We start from the raw sequence: 16,181 nt of genomic DNA, 5'->3' as shown, positions 1-16,181 counted from the left end.
GGCATTTAAAGCCGGTGGTGCTGCCACCGGACACCAAACACCGCCTTCCCCCCGGGAAAGCAGGCTCACCAGCAGAAAGAGCCCGAAAGCAAGCCTTGGATCTCTGGTGGAGATCGCCAGAGAGAAGGAAGGTAGGCCGGGCTAAAAACCACCGAGGCAAGGCGGACTCGCTTCCTGATCCTACAGCCACGCCTGTCTGCGGCGCGCCGGACAGCCAGGACCCGGGGCTGGAGGGCGTCGGTTCTCGCTCACGTTCAGGAAGCCCATGCTTGCTGTTTCAGGGAACCCGAGTGTCCGAGGCCCTCAGCGCGACTCCACAGCCATGCCTCCTCAGCTCCCCAACGGCCTCAACTTCTCGGCCAAGGTCATCCAGGGCAGCCTGGACAGCCTGCCCCAGGCGGTGCGTGAGTTCGTGGAGACCAACGCCAGCCTGTGCCAGCCCGAGTGCATCCACATCTGCGATGGCTCCGAGGAGGAGAACATGCAGCTGCTGCACGAAATGGAGGAGCAAGGCACCATCAAGAGGCTGAAGAAGTACGACAACTGGTGAGTGAGCCCCAGCCCCAGCCCCCCCCCCCCCAAGGTGGTGGTGGTGGGGAGAGGTGGATGAAGATCGAGTGGTGGGGGGTTTGCAGGCTTTTGAAAGATGATGTAATAGAACCATAGAGACTTTACCGTAATGACACTCATAGTGCCCAAGTCTTCAAGGAGATAGTTTATGCAAACAAATGCTCTTCGCAAATTAGACACCGGGTAAAAGTGGAAGTCGGACGGTCCCTGTCCTCCCAGACTAGCTCACAGTCTAGTAAATGGCTCCTTGACTCTGCCAGCGGGTGTGGCGGTCACATCTGCAGAACATCGCCAGTGCGTGGACCTGCTAGGTGCAGGGAGGACACGAGGATGGGCCAACGGGTCCATTCCCACGTGACGCTTGGCTGAGAGGACCCCGCACACAGACGCATTAGAACAGCTGCACTTCCCCTCCGCCCTCACCTGTGTGTTTTGATTTTTGCAGCTGGTTGGCTCTCACTGACCCCAGGGACGTGGCCAGAATCGAAAGTAAGACGGTCATCATCACCCGAGAGCAGAGAGACACAGTGCCCATCCCCAAGAGCGGCCTCAGCCAGCTGGGCCGCTGGATGTCGGAGGAGGACTTTGAGAAAGCGTTCAACGCCCGGTTTCCGGGGTGCATGAAAGGTACATTGCGTGTTTAGTTGACGGGCAGAGTATCCGAAGCCTTGTATTATGTCTGTCTGAACGGTCACCTTACCGCGATGGGAACTCCGGGGGCCTCAGAGGTCCCTAAATGCCATACCTGAAATGGGCAGCGTATTGAAGTGTACATCTTAGTTTTAGATTTACAAACGGAAAGGAAAACGTTTTCCATGCAAGGGGGAACCCAAATTGCACATTTATAAAAATGCCTTTGTTTTGGGATTCTCTCCGCTGTCCAGTGGGCTCCCGGGTCCTGGGGGGCCGGGGGCGGGCAGGGAGTGGCGTGACTGGAGGAAAGCAGTGATGGTTGTGAGTCGAAGGCCCGTTCTCACGGCTCCGCCCCCGCCCCCCGCAGGTCGCACCATGTATGTCATCCCCTTCAGCATGGGGCCCCTGGGCTCGCCTCTGGCCAAGGTCGGCATCGAGCTGACGGACTCGCCCTACGTGGTGGCCAGCATGCGCATCATGACGAGAATGGGGACGCGCGTCCTGGAAGCTCTGGGGGACGGGGAGTTCGTCAAGTGCCTCCATTCCGTGGGGTGCCCCCTGCCTCTGAAAAGTAAGCACGTTGTTTCAAAACCAAAAGCTAGAATGTCTGAAAGGAAGCTCAGCCTTCAGCCCCGGGCGGGTCCTCTGGGGCCGTGGTGGGCCCTGCTGACCGCCATGTCCTCCGCAGAGCCGCTAGTCAACAACTGGGCCTGCAACCCCGAGCAGACGCTCATCGCCCACCTGCCCGACCGCAGGGAGATCATCTCCTTCGGGAGCGGCTACGGCGGCAACTCCCTGCTGGGGAAGAAGTGCTTTGCGCTCAGGATGGCCAGCCGGCTGGCCAAGGAGGAGGGTTGGCTGGCCGAGCACATGCTGGTAAGGCGCGGGGCGCTCTGAGCGAGCAGGGTCGGGGCAGGTGCAGGGCGGGTGCTGGCCAATACAGATGGCCTTCCAGGGCCCGTCGGGCCAGGCCCGGACACCCAGGCCAGGCAGACTCGGAAATGCCATCGGTAGTTACCAATGACTCGCGGCTGCTCCTTTTGAAGGACATCAAACACACCCAGGCCTGTAGACATCATTATGCAAAATGTTTGTTTTGAAAATCTGAAGAAATAGAAATCAGGGACCCACCCTTTGGGGGCTTCTAGGCACACCCCGAGGCTGAAGTACGGGCCAGGGAGCAAAGGCAAAGGAAGGAAGGATGGAAGGAAGGAAGGAAGGAAGGAAGGAAGGAAGGAAGGAAGGAAGGAAGGAAGGAAGGAAGGAAGGAAGGAAGGAAGGAAGGGCGTGTGTCAGGAGGACGTTGTCTCTGCAGATCCTGGGCATCACCAGCCCCCAGGGCCAGAAGAAGTACTTCGCGGCCGCGTTCCCCAGCGCCTGCGGGAAGACCAACCTGGCCATGATGAACCCCAGCCTGCCCGGCTGGAAGGTCGAGTGTGTGGGTGACGACATCGCCTGGATGAAGTTCGACCAACAAGGTGACTCTCGCTCGGGCCCGCCTGCTGCTCACAGGGGACTTTTACCTTAAACCATGCCAAGGGCCCCTGAGTTCATGCTGCCCAGGTTTTTAATTTGGTGATTTCAGACCTGGCAAAGGCTAAGAAATATGTATTCTCTGCAAGCAAGTCTCTCACTTACTATCAAACCTGGGTTGAAACGGGACCCCATGAGGCTGTTGGTTTATAGGGTTCATATGTTAAAGTAGTACTGATTGGAAAACTGAGGAGCAGCTTGGGTGAGAAAAGAGAAATACGTTCGAAGGCGGAGGGGAAAAAGAGTCGGGAATTTGGCCAGGTCTCAGAGCACAGGGACGCTTTGCATGGGGCTCACTCTGAAGTCTCGGGTTCACACTCTCCAGGGAACTTAAGGGCCATCAACCCAGAGAACGGATTTTTTGGTGTTGCTCCTGGAACCTCTGTGAAGACCAACCCCAACGCCATCAAGACCATCCAGAGGAACACCATCTTCACCAACGTGGCCGAGACCAGCGATGGCGGCGTCTACTGGGAGGGCATCGACCAGCCGCTGGCCCCTGGGGTCAAGGTCATCTCGTGGAAGAACAAGGACTGGACTCCCGGGGACGGTGAGCCCCCCAAAGGCCCTGCGGCCCCCAGCCCCGGGTGCTCCGTGTTTGGGCTGGACACTCAGGGGCCTCTCCTCTCTGCCTGCTGTAGAGGAACCGTGTGCCCACCCGAACTCGCGGTTCTGCACCCCCGCCAGCCAGTGCCCCATCATCGACCCTGCCTGGGAGGCTCCGGAGGGCGTGCCCATCGAGGGCATCATCTTCGGAGGGCGCCGGCCTGCTGGTGAGGCTCCCTGCACCCCGGCTGGGCGGGTCTGTGCAATCGCTCCTTTCCTATCACCGTGTCAGAGGGTGCCCCCGAGGCCAGCTTCCTTTCCCCGCGTCCGGGGTGACTGGCAAGCCCAGAGGTAGAAGCCCCTCTGGCCACGAGCCTTTCTGGGCCCACGACCTCAGGGAGCTTTATCCTCTTCCTTCGGCTGCGGGCCTCCGTGGTGGCACTGTGCCCATGCTGCCCTCGGGCTCTGGGGCACCGTTAGCGGATAAGGAAGGTGCTGCTCTGCCTCCTTTCCATTTGTGAGACGACAGTGCCGGCCAAAGGGTCTGGGTGTCAGAGGGTTGAGGGCACATCTTTTCTTTCCGCTACAGGTGTCCCTCTGGTCTATGAAGCTCTCAGCTGGCAGCATGGAGTGTTTGTGGGGGCGGCCATGAGGTCTGAGGCCACAGCAGCCGCCGAGCACAAAGGTAAACCCAAGTCCAAATCTGCAGCCACCGGGATAGGGAGGGTGCGCTCTCTTCCCCGCTCTGTGACTCTCTTCCTGTTTCTCTCTCCTGTCTCTGTGCTCCTCTGTGTCTCTGTGTTCCTCTGTGTCTCTGTGCTCCTCTGTGTCTCTGTGTTCCTTTGTCTCTGTGTTCCTCTGTGTCTCTGTGTCTCTATGTTCCTTTATGTATTTGTGCTCCTCTATGACTCTGTCTCTCCCCCCCCTCTCGCTCTCTTTCTCTCTCTCTCTGTCTTTGTTTCTATGTCCCTGTGTCTCTCCTGTTTCTGTCTGTCTCTCCTGTCTTTGTCCGTCTCTCTGTCTCTCTATCTCTGTCTCTCTTGTCTCTGTCTGCCTCTGTGTCTCTCTTCTTGTCTCTCCTGTCTGTGTTTCTGTATGTCTCTGTGTCTCTCCTGTTACTGTCTGTCTCTCCTGTCTCTGTCTGCCTCTGTGTCTATGTCTCTCTGTCTCTCTCCGTGTGGAGAGAGGAGCCGAGCATGCTGATGTCAGCTGTCAATACTGTCCTATGGGGCCTCAGTGACTGACAGGGCCCTTCTGTGTCAACAGGCAAAGTCATCATGCACGACCCCTTTGCCATGCGGCCCTTCTTTGGCTACAACTTTGGCGAGTACCTGGCCCACTGGCTCAGCATGGCCCAGCGCCCCGCGGCCAAGCTGCCCAAGATCTTCCACGTCAACTGGTTCCGGAAGGACAAGGACGGCAAGTTCCTCTGGCCCGGGTTCGGGGAGAACTCCAGGGTGCTGGAGTGGATGTTCCACCGGATCAACGGGGACGGCGGCGCCAAGCTCACGGCCATCGGCTACGTCCCCACCGAGGAGGCCCTGAACCTGAGCGGCCTGGGCGACATCAACATCAAGGAGCTCTTCGACATCTCCCGGGAGTTCTGGGAGAAGGAGGCGGAGGACATTCAGGCCTACCTGGAGGAGCAGGTGAACGCCGACCTCCCCCGCGAGATCCGGAGGGAGGTGCTGGCTCTGAAGCAGAGAGTCAGCCAGATGTAGGGAGAGCCGGGGCCGCACCCTCGCACCCCCTCCCGGTCCGCGAGGTGTGCTGGGAGCCAGAGCGCGGGGCTTCCCAACCCGCGGCCGCCCGCCGCCCGCAGTGACCACACCCCTGAGCCTTTCCAACAACACACGTTAATTGTTCAGACACGACCGCAGGTACTGGCTAGTCACTAACGAGATCGGGGAGGGGAATCCTAGCACGCCTCCCAAATTCACGATTCCGTGCACGTTTGCTCAATCTTCAGGACACTCAGGCCTTTAGTCATTGTCACTGTAGCTATCAGTTAGCAGGAATGCACAGAAAACAATACTTGAGCTGTATATACGTGTATATGTGAGTGTGTGTGGTGTGCTCGTGCGTGTGTGTTTATGTACTGTTATCTAAAAAGTATTTAATACCTTCGGAAAAAATCTTGGGCAAGATTACCTACTAGTTGTTGCTAGACAGAAATGTTGCTTTATTATTAATATGTGTGTTTAAATTATTTTTATATACAGTTGTTCCTTACCTTTGCATAATTTCACCTTTTCTCTGAACACGTCTTGGAAAATTACAAAATAAACGTTTATAGAAAGGTGGATTTGTCTGCTTGTTTTTTTAAAAATTTGAACCACCGAGGAGAGAAGACTCAGATCTCAAATCCCCTCCAAAGCACTTGGGGTATCAGGGGGGTGATTTGGGGGATGGAGGAGGCAGAGAATGTCACCCAGAAGGAAGAGGGGGTTTTCTGAATCAACCACTGGGCGGGGTCTGAATCCACTCGTTAGTGCTCTGTAGCACTTCCATAAGCTTGAGGTGGGTCTCATGTACCTGGAACGGGAGAGTTAAAAATGTGCTTTTTGACAAAAACATGGGTCTGGGGGCTTGGCCTCCCACGAGAATGATACCAGAGCCAGTTTCACAGGCTTGTGAAATAAACTCTCTTCTGAACAGAGCTTTTCTCAATGTCATGTCCAGGGAAGGAGAGGAGAGAGGACAGCGTCCCTCGGCAGGAGCAGCCAAGGGTGTCTCTGTGGTGCAAGCATTGCCTGAGCCCTGGGCACACTGGGCACGGCTTCAGTAGTGGGCGGACAATGCTGCCCCCTGTCGGCCTCATGCCCCGGGCCCTCTGCTCCCAGTCTGCTGGGCGCTGGGGAGCAATCCTGACCAGCTGTGGGCGTGGCCTGGAGCATGACTTCCTCCGGTTGTTTCCTTCCTGGGCCCACAGTTCGGGCGGCTTTGTTCCTGCCTGGTTAATCACACCATGCTTTCCTTTCACACACTTACTCAATCCCCAATCCGCCTTGCTCCCGGCAGCGGCTCCAGCGGACAGTGCAGCCAAGATCGCCCCGATTTGTAGATGGGAAGCTGAGGCCAGGAGTGCCCCCTGGGGCTGGGAAACAGCCAGCAGAGTTTTCTTTCCCTAAAGGAGCTGAGAGCAGACCCAGCTCTCCTGGCAGTGCCAGTTCTAATACCAAGACCACTGCGGGGGTGCAGGGGCCACACACTGAATAGAATGAAAAGGTACCAATTCAAGCCAGTGGCTTTCCAACGGATTCTTCTTGTCTCTGCAAGCCTGTTTTCACATGTGCTCTCACTCAGAAACCGAATGTCCAAGGAAACAAACCCCAGGCAGTCCACCTGGCGACAGGGGAGAGAGGGGACCGGGCCATAGCTCCTTGGACTCCGAGAGGGGCTCCCAGGACAGAGTGTGGGCACCCTTGTTGAAATACACGCCCCGGGCCCTCAGCAGGTTTTGTCCCTTTGCAGGCAAAGCTGGCCACCTTGGGCTTCCTTAGCTCCCACCCAGCATCACCCACTCACCCGGCAGGCTTTTGTGTGACCACGTTGCCAGCAGGCCATGAAAGCCTGGAGGACAGCCTAGAGGAGGTGCCTTCAACAGAAAAGAGTTTTCAAAGGACCAAAAGGACCCAACACTTGCCACTGACTGGCCCCTGACTCAGTTTCCCAGATCCGTGTTCCCTTGTCTGCCCCGTCTAGCTCCAAGCCCTGGTCTCTGTGTGTGAGCTGCCAGGACACGACAGTGTGGCCTGTGGTGCCGGCGTGCAGGAGGCCGTGCGAGGTCCTGGGAGGGTGAGTGGCCCTTGGCTGGGAGCATGGAAACCGGCGTCCTGATTCCTGGTCAGCCCTCCCCACGTGACCGCGAACCAACAAGGGGCTGACGTCTTCCATGGGCAGCCACGTAGGAGCTGCCCCTGACCCCGCGGTTCCCGGAGCCGCGCTGGGGTCTGGGTTAAAGGCCAGAGCACAGTGGGTACGAGGCAAATATTGGACCAGGACAACAAGCCTGCCCTGTGCTCACTGGAGCATCAGGAGCCTGGCCGGTGGGGGTGGGTGGGTGGTGGGGCCTCTCCCTTCTCCCTCTCGCTCCTCGGGCCCATCCTAACCCTGAACTCCGGTCAGAGTGCCACACACATGTTCCTCTGGAGCTCTAAGACCAGAGGGCACGGGCATGGAGGCTCCCGGCCTGCCCCTGCCAGAGGCCCCGAGCCAGAGCGGTGTCCGCTGCTTTGTCGCCGCTGTCATCAATTGCATCAACAGGGCCCCAGGTGAGGGCATCTGAGGGAAAGGGCTGGCTGCCCGCCTCCTCCCTCCGGCCCCTCCCTCCCCGGGGGGCAGTAAACACTGGTGACCTTGGACACAGTCCAGCTCTGCCTCTGGCCGGCAGGGTCACCGGGGTGACTCACCTGGGCCAGGGCAGCAATGTTTCTGCCGGGCCCACAGGATGAGGGGAGGAGCCCAGCCAGCAGACCCCGGTCACCCCAGGTGACCGCACAGGCTGTGCCTCAGCTTCCCTGGCTGTGAGATGGTGTAATAACCGTCTGTGAGGGGTGCTGGGAAGGTCCAGGGAGATGGCCCATGTGCGGCCCGGACACAGTGGGGCCTCGAGGACAGCAATGCTGTTACTTTTTTCCGGGTGTAGCTGTGATGGTGCAACATCAGGGTCCAACATTCAGTGTGTGTGTGTGTGTGTGTGTGTGTGTGTGTGTGTGTGTGTATGGGGTAGGGGGTGATGGTGGGGGACGGGGGCTGGAGGGGACAGCTGCAATCACCCCACCGCCCTGCTGGGGACCCGCTGCCCCAGCCTCCTGACACCCCAGCTCATCCAAAATCCATCCCAGGTCCTTTCCCGGGCCCCCCAGACCTTCCCACACCGCGGAGGGGCTCCGGGCTGGCTCTGCGCCGTCTCCGAGTAGTCACCGCCCCATCGGTGGTTACATATTTTGAATGTCACTCCTGTCCACCCCTCCCCAATACCTTGATGTCACACAGCCACCGCCCCCTGCCCCATCCCACACTGAACTTTGCTGCAAACGGAGGTGCTGGGTGCTGGGGGGATGCCCTTGAGCTGAGAAAGCCCGCGGCTACCACCTCACCCCTAGGAAATGGGTAGAGGCCCCTCCGTGGGTGAAGTGGGGCTCGGGATGGAGACGCGGTTCAGAGGGGAACAAAGGCTGGGCCTTTTCTGCGGTTCTCAAGTTCTGCCTGAGTTTCCTGTCTGGCTAGCGCAGGAAGCTGAGCCCCGAGGGGCCTGGGCAGAGGCCCGCCTGCACTCTTGCTGGGACGGGCGGGTCGCTGCGAGATGACAGGAAGACAGCAGGCCCAGGACGGACGGGGATCTGAGGGTCACAGAGCTGCTCCCCCACATGCATGGGGGGCCGAGCCCAGAGGTTTCTCTGATGCTCGGAGCTGGGCTTTGGGGCCATGCAGAGGAGCAATGGGTGCCATTGGTCCTCTGTGGCCGGCGGCAGGAACAAGAACATGGCGGCCTGGCTGACACCTGCCTGGTCCCTCCCTGATGCGAGCTCCCGAGGGCTCGCTGTCTGCCACCTGCCTGCACAGCCCGGCCCCCGGCGAGAGGGGTGTAAATGTATGCATCAGCCAGGCGCGCCAGCCCCAGCGGCAGAACCTTTCTCTAGGCGAAGCAATTTGCAGCAAAATATGCTGTAAATATTTGTTCAGCTCAGGAAAATGACTTTAATTGCATAATTAAACTTGTTGTCAACGCTGCTTCCGGACAAAATGGCTGGGGAAAGCTGGGACCGCAGCTGGCCCTCTGAGTTTGTGGAATAGAGGGACTGGCTGTTTGCAAAGACTTTGCCCCGGCCCCGTCTTTCCCCCTGAAAAGGGGGTTTTGAGATCGCCAGTGAGGAAGGAGGAAGGGGCTTGATGGCTTTGGGGAGAGGAAAGAGGGAGGAAGTTCCCCAAATCAGAGAACCAGCCGCAAAGGGACTCCCAGGCCCTGGGGCAGAACTGCCCCCGAGTTTCCAAATGCCCCGTGCCTTCGGGGGTAACGGGTAACTTGAGCATTGAACCCCTCACTGAAGCAGAAGGCAGTCAATAGGTTGAAAGAAATTCGCTTTAGAAGAAAACATTGCATTCCAGACAGCAACGAAAGGCCAGGGTTCCCGGGTAAGGTAACCACACAAACACGGCGCTCCGCCAGGCCCGGAAGGCCGGCCACAGGTCGGCAAACCCCCGAAAAGACAGGTGGTCCCCGAGGTCCGGGTAAATGGCACTGGGTGTGGCTGCTGATGGGAGCAGGGTTTCTTTCTGGGTGATGGCCTGTTCTAAAACTAGATTGAGGCAAAGGCTGCTCCATCCTGTGCCTCTATTAAAACCCTCCGGAATGTACGTTTTAATTGGGTGAATTTTATGGTATGTCAATTATAGCTCCATCAAGTAGCTTCACAAAAGAATAAAATGGAAAACAAAATTGCCTCTCAGCTTGCGTTAGAAGCCAGCTGTTTCCCGAAGGCCCTGAGCTGGAGGCCTGCACCCCTCTTGTCGAACAGCAGAGGAGCACACAAGAGGGCGGCGCTGGGGGGGGGGGGGCGGGCAGAGAGCACCGGAGGACTCAGAGGAAGGGGACCGACTTTCTCCTGGTGGGGTTCAGTGTCCAGGCTCATGAACATCTCCAAATGACCACCGAGCATCTTCAAAAGCATCTCCCCGACCTCCAGAGGAGAAACAGGCCAGGACAGAAACCTGCAAGCAACCCTGAAGCCAGCAGGTGGCAGCGCTGAGACTTCCAGGACCTCAAACTCCAGGCAGATGCTCATCAGCACTGAGCCCATGTCAGGCCCGAGGTCCAGGGTCAGGGACCTCCCCCGGCTCTGACAAGAGAAGGGAGGGTTTGCTCATGTCACCCCGCCATAGAGGGGCTGGACCAGGGGCTCCAGCCATGCAGGCGCCCACTTTCCTTCTCTCCCCTCCCCGGTAGCAGAAGCCTGTGGAATGGAGGCTGGGTTATGGAGTACCCAGTGCAGCCACTAGACTCCTGGTGCAGCCCGAGCCTCAGTTTCCCCAGCTGCACAGGAAAGGCTTGCCTTGCTCCCCCCCCCCCCAGGTCCTCCCACCTCTAACCTGCCCTGAAGTCAGAGCCACGTGGCTCTTCGGTGGGGCCCTCAGAGTTGGGACTTAGTGACCCCAGGTCCAGGTGTGGGGGGAGTGACAAGACAGAGGTGGGGTGGGCTGCCTTCAGGGCCATGAGCACCGTCCACTCCCAAATAGTTCGCCTGGAGATCATCAGCATGCAGGCCACGCAGCCCTGACGGCCCACTCCCTGCTTGTTCCAGCGATGACACCCTCTGCCCCTCACGTACAGCTAAGCTTCTCCAACCCGAGGACCCTGGGAAGGAGGCCGGAGCAGGAACTCAGACTCATGGGCACTCCTGCAGGTCCCTGACCCTCTGCCCCCGTGGCTGGTTTTGTCTTTAGGGCATGGCTAGGCTCAGACAATGGGGTATTAGCTGGCTTCGATAGGCCCTTTGGATCTCCTGGGGAGACCGAGGGACCTGCTCTGTGGTCCAGGGGCAGCACCACCAGGGAAGCCAGGTATAGAAAACAGTGGCTGCCACTGCAGGCCAGACCCCGACGATGCAAAGGTACTGTGTGGGTCTGGGTGAAATCCCCTCTTAGGGCCAAGGTGCCCTAATCAGGGGAGTGGGCACAGACACCTGGGCTGCCCAAGACTGCCCCGAAGCCCGGTCTGGCCTCTGGGGGTGGCATTCACCGCGCCCCCCGCCTCATGGACCCCCCAGAACACTCTGCCCTCTGAGGTGAGCCCAGGGCTGGCCTCGGTGGGCGCGGGGGCTGCGGCTGTCTATCTGAAGCCTCAGGGAGGCCTTCATCACCATTAAGCCCAGTGGCCGGCCGGGAGCCAGGGGCCTGCTGACTCATGCAGCAGCTGCCTCCGTTATGTGAAGGGGAGCTCAGAGCCATTAGCCCGGAGGAGATGAAATTTACATTTTGAATTAAGTCGGATCATCAGACCCAGGAAGATTAAACATAAGCTGGAAGGATCTGTGGCTGCAGAGGTGGGGCTCAGCCAAGCATCCCAGACTGGCACTTTCTTTTTATTTTTTTCTCCGGACTGCAGGCAGAGGGGACGGGAGGACACTGCTGCAAAGTCAGAGGGAGTTGGAAAGTTGAGACATTCTTTCTCTCTTCTACTTGGGCAGAAGTGAACTCTGATCTGTCTGAGACCCTCCATCTTACCCTCCACTGATGACGGGTGTATACTGAGCACTCACCCTTTCTTTGTCCCCCTGCCTCTCCGGGAGGGAGGCTGACAGAGGAAGTAGAAACAGTGGTGTTAACAGCTCAAGTTCTGAGTTACATTGGGAGTTTTGTTTGTCTTTCAGATGTAGCATTGAGGAACCTGACCCCCACCCCCTCCACACACACACACACACACACACACACACACACACACACACAATAAAGCTTTGAACCCTTCCCCATGGTCTGCGTGAGCGGCGCCACCTGGGGTGCACGCCCCCAGCCACCCAGCGGGGTCTGCACCTCCAAGTTGGAACAGGCCCAGCGGCTGGGACGGAGACCAATGGCAGGTGGATGTGGACACGAGTGTGTGTGACCCACGTCTCCTGGGGCTTGTCCTTCCTGGGAGGGGACAGCGTGGTGGTGGCCTCCTGGCTCGGTACACAAGAGCCCTGCTATCCCTCAGCCCCCAACAACCCCAGGGGGTGGGTCCTCCATCAGCAGGTCTCCCTGACGTCACAGCCCAGTTGGCTCCCAGGAAGGGGTCACCACTCAAGTTGCCTTGAGTTGACTCAACCCAGCAACCTTTGGGCGGCTGCGTGAGAGGGCGCGCTCTGCAGGAAATGCCGCGCTCTCCGCTGGCCCCGCTTCCCGGTGGCAGCTCTCCAAGGTCAGTCCGTCACTCCCAATGAATCGCTATCGAACGCCCGGCTGCCTGGCCTGTAGGGTTGGCCAAGTGCTTAGAGGACGGACCAGCACTGTCCTTCTGAAGAATGGGGCCCCAGGAGGCCCTGTCCTTTGCCCGGGTCACCGAAACACTTCAGGCCTCGAGTTCCCAGGAGCAATGTCGCCTGCGGGTGAGACCCCACAGGTTCCCTTGCTAGTCCATTCAGAATTTCCAAGAGGTCAGCCTCCTGGTCTGCCCCTGCCCCCAGACTGCAATTCTGCCTGGGTAGCTGGGTGCTTTGCATCCCTTCTTCCCTCCCTCCCTCCATCCTTTCTTCCCTCCTTCCCTCCCTCCTTTCTTCCTTCCTCCCATTGATCCAGCTCTTTATCCTTCCATTCAGTTATTGATTCCTAGACCTTCCAACCATCCACACACCTCCATCCATGCACACATCTATCCAGTGGGCCCTCTGGCCTGCACTCAGGTGCTCATCTGATCTCTGTAGGCCCAGTCAGCTGTCAACTCAGCATCCATCCTCCATCCACACCTCCATCTTCCCTCCAAGGCCATGCGGCTGCCGAGCTGTGAGAGCCAGGACTGGAAAGCGCTTGGCCTGGTTTTCCCTCTCTCCCCTGTGTCTCCAGCACAAAGCAATGGCTGGGCTGACGGGGCAGCAAAGCTGGGTGCTCCCAGAGGTGCCGACAGACTGCCTCACAGGTTCAGAAGATGTGGGGGAGAGGGTGTCAGGATGGGGTGCAGTGCTCATTACATGGCGTCCCCTTGGGAAACCAGAGCTAAAGGGCAAAGGGCAGGACTCGCAGGCGAGCAGGACCAGGGAGGGTGGAGGGCCGCGTGTTTGTGGTGGGTGGAGTGGGTGGGGTGGGTGAGGTGGGTGGGGGTGGCGGGTAGATACTGTGTAGACGGCCAAGGAGATGGAGTATGACTTGGTCAGAGTGAAGGGTGCGGATGAGGGAAAGAGGAGAGAGGCCCGCATGCCTGCACAGTGAGGGAAAGCCAGGCCGGGTAACTCAGCGGGGCCCCATTCTCTGGGCACAGGGAGGTAGAAAACTTGTTGGGGATGGAGGTACCCAGTGAGGGAAACTTCCACCAAGACCAGACCCTGAAACTGGATGCCCTCCATTTTGGGGTGCTGGTTGGCACTGTCCTTCTTAACCTGGGGAGATGGGCCCAGAGCTGTCAGTGAGAGAGGCCCCGCCCACCCGGCTGTCTCCAACGGTGCTCCCGGCGGGACTCAGCCAACGGGGACCTGGGACCTCCGAGTCCACAGCACAGGCTGGTGTCCGGAGCTTGACGGACAGACGGACAGCAGCGGGGAAACCACCGCTCTCCCTGGTCCTTCCATAATGGCCGTTGCTGATGGACCAGGAGCGAGCGCAGTGGCGGAGGAAACCAACTAACTTCCCGGGGTCTTGCCTCTGGCAGGGGACAAATGCAGGTCTTTAAGGTTTCAGGCATAAGTGCCAGCCTGCTGTTATGCTAAAAACTTCGGCATCTGAAAAAGTTCTGAGCTAATTTTCAGGGGAGAAATTAGATGAGAAGTGGCTTTTAAAACCCAGAGAATCTTGTGTTTAAAAAACTTGGTTGCCATGGAAACGCTTTCTCCAATACCTCTTTGACACGGCATTATAAATTAAATCCCCTAAGTGAAGGGTAATGAAGGTAATAGCTGGCCCTGCTGCAGGGAGAGAATGCAGCAAGACGGTTGGGGGGAAGGGGCCCCGACTTTTTAGGGCACACCCCCCTCAGCCCTGGGGGAGCGGGCCCATTACCGCACGGGGGGCCTTGAAAGCGCCTCCGGAGGAGAAGGCAGGCCAGCGAGCAGCTGCGCGCCGTGCTCAGTGAAAGGCCAAGCCGGTGATTGCTGAGAGGCAATCTTAAATGTCACGCTGCTACCCTGTTGCTTTGAATAGGTGAAGAGCCCCGAGAGCCAGCTAATGAGCAGATTGCGAAGGCTGCAGTGCTCGGCCCCCCGCGGCCCTGCTAATGTATGTGGTGCCAGGCAGGAGCCGCGACAATTGTTATCCGCCACCTTCGGGAGGGAAGCAATTTAACATTTAGTTTGTGGCCTCAGCCATCTAGCCATCCATCTGTCCATTCATCTCCCTCCATCTGTTCATTCATCTAATTGTCCGTAGGAACATCCATCCACCCATCATCTATGCGCCCATTAATTTAATCATCTACCCATCCATCTATCTGTCTAACTGTCCATCCCACTCCCTATCTGCCTAGCCACATGCGTGTGTATGCACACAAGGGGATGGATGGATGGATGGATGGATGGATGGATGGGTGGATAATTGGGTAGGTGGTGTATAGATAGATAGTGGGATGAACAAATGGATGGTGGATGAGCACTGATCTAGGTACCCATTCACTAATCCATCCATCCATCATCCTCTCATTCACCCATCCACCCAGGCAGCGGGTGAACATTTACTGAGCAGCATATGACAACATCAGCATATGACTCTCGCTGCATGCGTCCAGGGTGCCAAGCCCTTTTTGGGCATCATCTCCTTAGTCCCTTCTCTCACTGCTGACACGTGTCCCCATCCCATAGGTAAGGCAGTGGAGAGTTCTAATGGCTAACGAGGTGGGACCTGAGCTTCAGTCCTTGTCTCCACCCTGAGTGCACATCCCCAGAGGGGGCCATGGACTTGGGGTCATCCATCCACCAGGGCTTCAGCCCATGAGCAAAAAGTGAAGGAGGGTGGGGACAGAGCGTGAGGAGGAAGTACCAGGAGGAAACCTACATCTGAGCTGCCTGGGCTGACCTCCTGCACCACCCCGACACACACACACACACACACACACACACACACACTCTCCCCTTACATGTAGCCCCTTCCCACCGGGTAAACACTGCCAGCGTGGTCATGGAGCCGGTGCCAAGGTGAAAAGTCCACGGGTTGGAACCTCAGCAGAGGCCAAGCCCCTGGGGAGTTCCGTTCCCAGAAGCCGGGACTTTTCCCCCAGTGAGCTTTGGTCTGCGGCCTCCGCCCCTTTCCAGGGAATGCCCAGTAGGCAAACTGATGCTGCAGCTCTGGCCTCTGCCTCCCCCTTCACCTCATTCCAAGGCACCCTCTCCCCCAGAGCGGGGCTGGCGGCTCTTGGACTTCTCAGCCCCCAGTTGCTGACATGCAGGGGGTCTGAGCTCTGACCCTGCCCGGCACTGGGCTCCGTACTCAGTCCAGGCACGCTGAGGGGCCCACGGTTCTCCCGTGGCAGAGGAGGAGGCGGGGCTTCAGAGTGGGGAGCTGGCCCCTCAGGTCAGATGCTTCATCTCCACAGCGGAGGGTCTCGTGTTGAACCCTGATACCACAATGCACACTCACGGGGTGGGGAGCAGCGAGAGCCGGCTGCAGTGGGCATGGGTAGGGCTGAGAGCTGGGCCCTTCGGAGCTGTGTGACCTTGTGAGTCACCTTGGCTCTCTGGGCTCAGCTCCCTCTTCTGTACAAGGGAATAGCAACAGCAGGGCAGCCAGGGAGCACTCTGTGGTAACTGGATCCTTGCACCACAAGCTGGGCTGGGGAGACTGTCCGATAGGGAACCCCGCTGCGCTGCTGGGCCTGGGCAGGGGCTGCAGGGTCAGAGGGGCCACAGTTCCATCGACTTCTGAGCCAGCTGGGACCCCAGTGTCCAGCTGTCAGGGTGCAGGAGCTGAGTGACTTGCCGCAGTCCCTGGAGGCTAAGGGACAAAGTGGGGTTCGAACCCCAGTGCGTCCGAGCCCAGCCCCCTGCTGACCCCTATGGAGCTGGCACAGGTTTCTCCTGATGCTTCTGCAGCTACTGACAATGTCTTACTGACTTGCAAAGGTCTGAGCGACCCAGGCCCATTTGCTGAGTGCTTTCCCTTTGGCAGGCTCTGGGGGGCTTGCGGGAAGCCAGACGTGGCTCAGGCGTGGGGCCGTAGATTTTCATGTGGGGGCCCCCTGGCCAGGGGTGGTTGCTGCAAACACTGTGGAGCTGCTTCCTGAG

At 58.5% G+C, this 16,181-nt stretch overlaps 2 protein-coding genes across 7 annotated transcripts in view; one reads left to right on the top strand and one right to left on the bottom strand.

Moving 5' to 3' along the window:
* ZBP1 (Z-DNA binding protein 1) overlaps nucleotides 1–16,181 on the bottom strand; it is a 244,968-nt gene that overhangs the window by 203,052 nt on the left and 25,735 nt on the right. The gene's annotated exons all lie outside the window — the stretch shown is intronic.
* On the top strand, nucleotides 7–5,585 carry PCK1 (phosphoenolpyruvate carboxykinase 1). 6 transcript variants are annotated; one of them, XM_084887080.1, is made up of 10 exons: nucleotides 7–131; nucleotides 282–546; nucleotides 1,016–1,197; nucleotides 1,571–1,774; nucleotides 1,892–2,079; nucleotides 2,519–2,681; nucleotides 3,062–3,286; nucleotides 3,378–3,509; nucleotides 3,872–3,967; nucleotides 4,549–5,585. In XM_084887080.1, exons 2-10 carry the CDS (start codon nucleotides 323–325, stop codon nucleotides 5,001–5,003), a joined length of 1,869 nt encoding a protein of 622 aa, XP_084743206.1. In that variant the 5' UTR covers nucleotides 7–131; nucleotides 282–322; the 3' UTR covers nucleotides 5,004–5,585. The 6 variants fall into 6 exon arrangements, with proteins under 6 accessions (XP_084743206.1, XP_084743202.1, XP_084743205.1 ...); XM_084887079.1 differs by lacking the exon at nucleotides 7–131 and having other exon boundaries at nucleotides 147–546; XM_084887076.1 differs by having other exon boundaries at nucleotides 30–131; nucleotides 1,571–2,079; nucleotides 3,872–5,585.

The sequence above is a fragment of the Pipistrellus hanaki genome, assembly GCF_964339955.1.
Source record: "Pipistrellus hanaki genome assembly, chromosome: 6".
NCBI lineage: Eukaryota > Metazoa > Chordata > Mammalia > Chiroptera > Vespertilionidae > Pipistrellus > Pipistrellus hanaki.
Note: the sequence above shows the minus strand (reverse complement) of the source record. Positions and strands in the feature narration are given on the sequence as shown.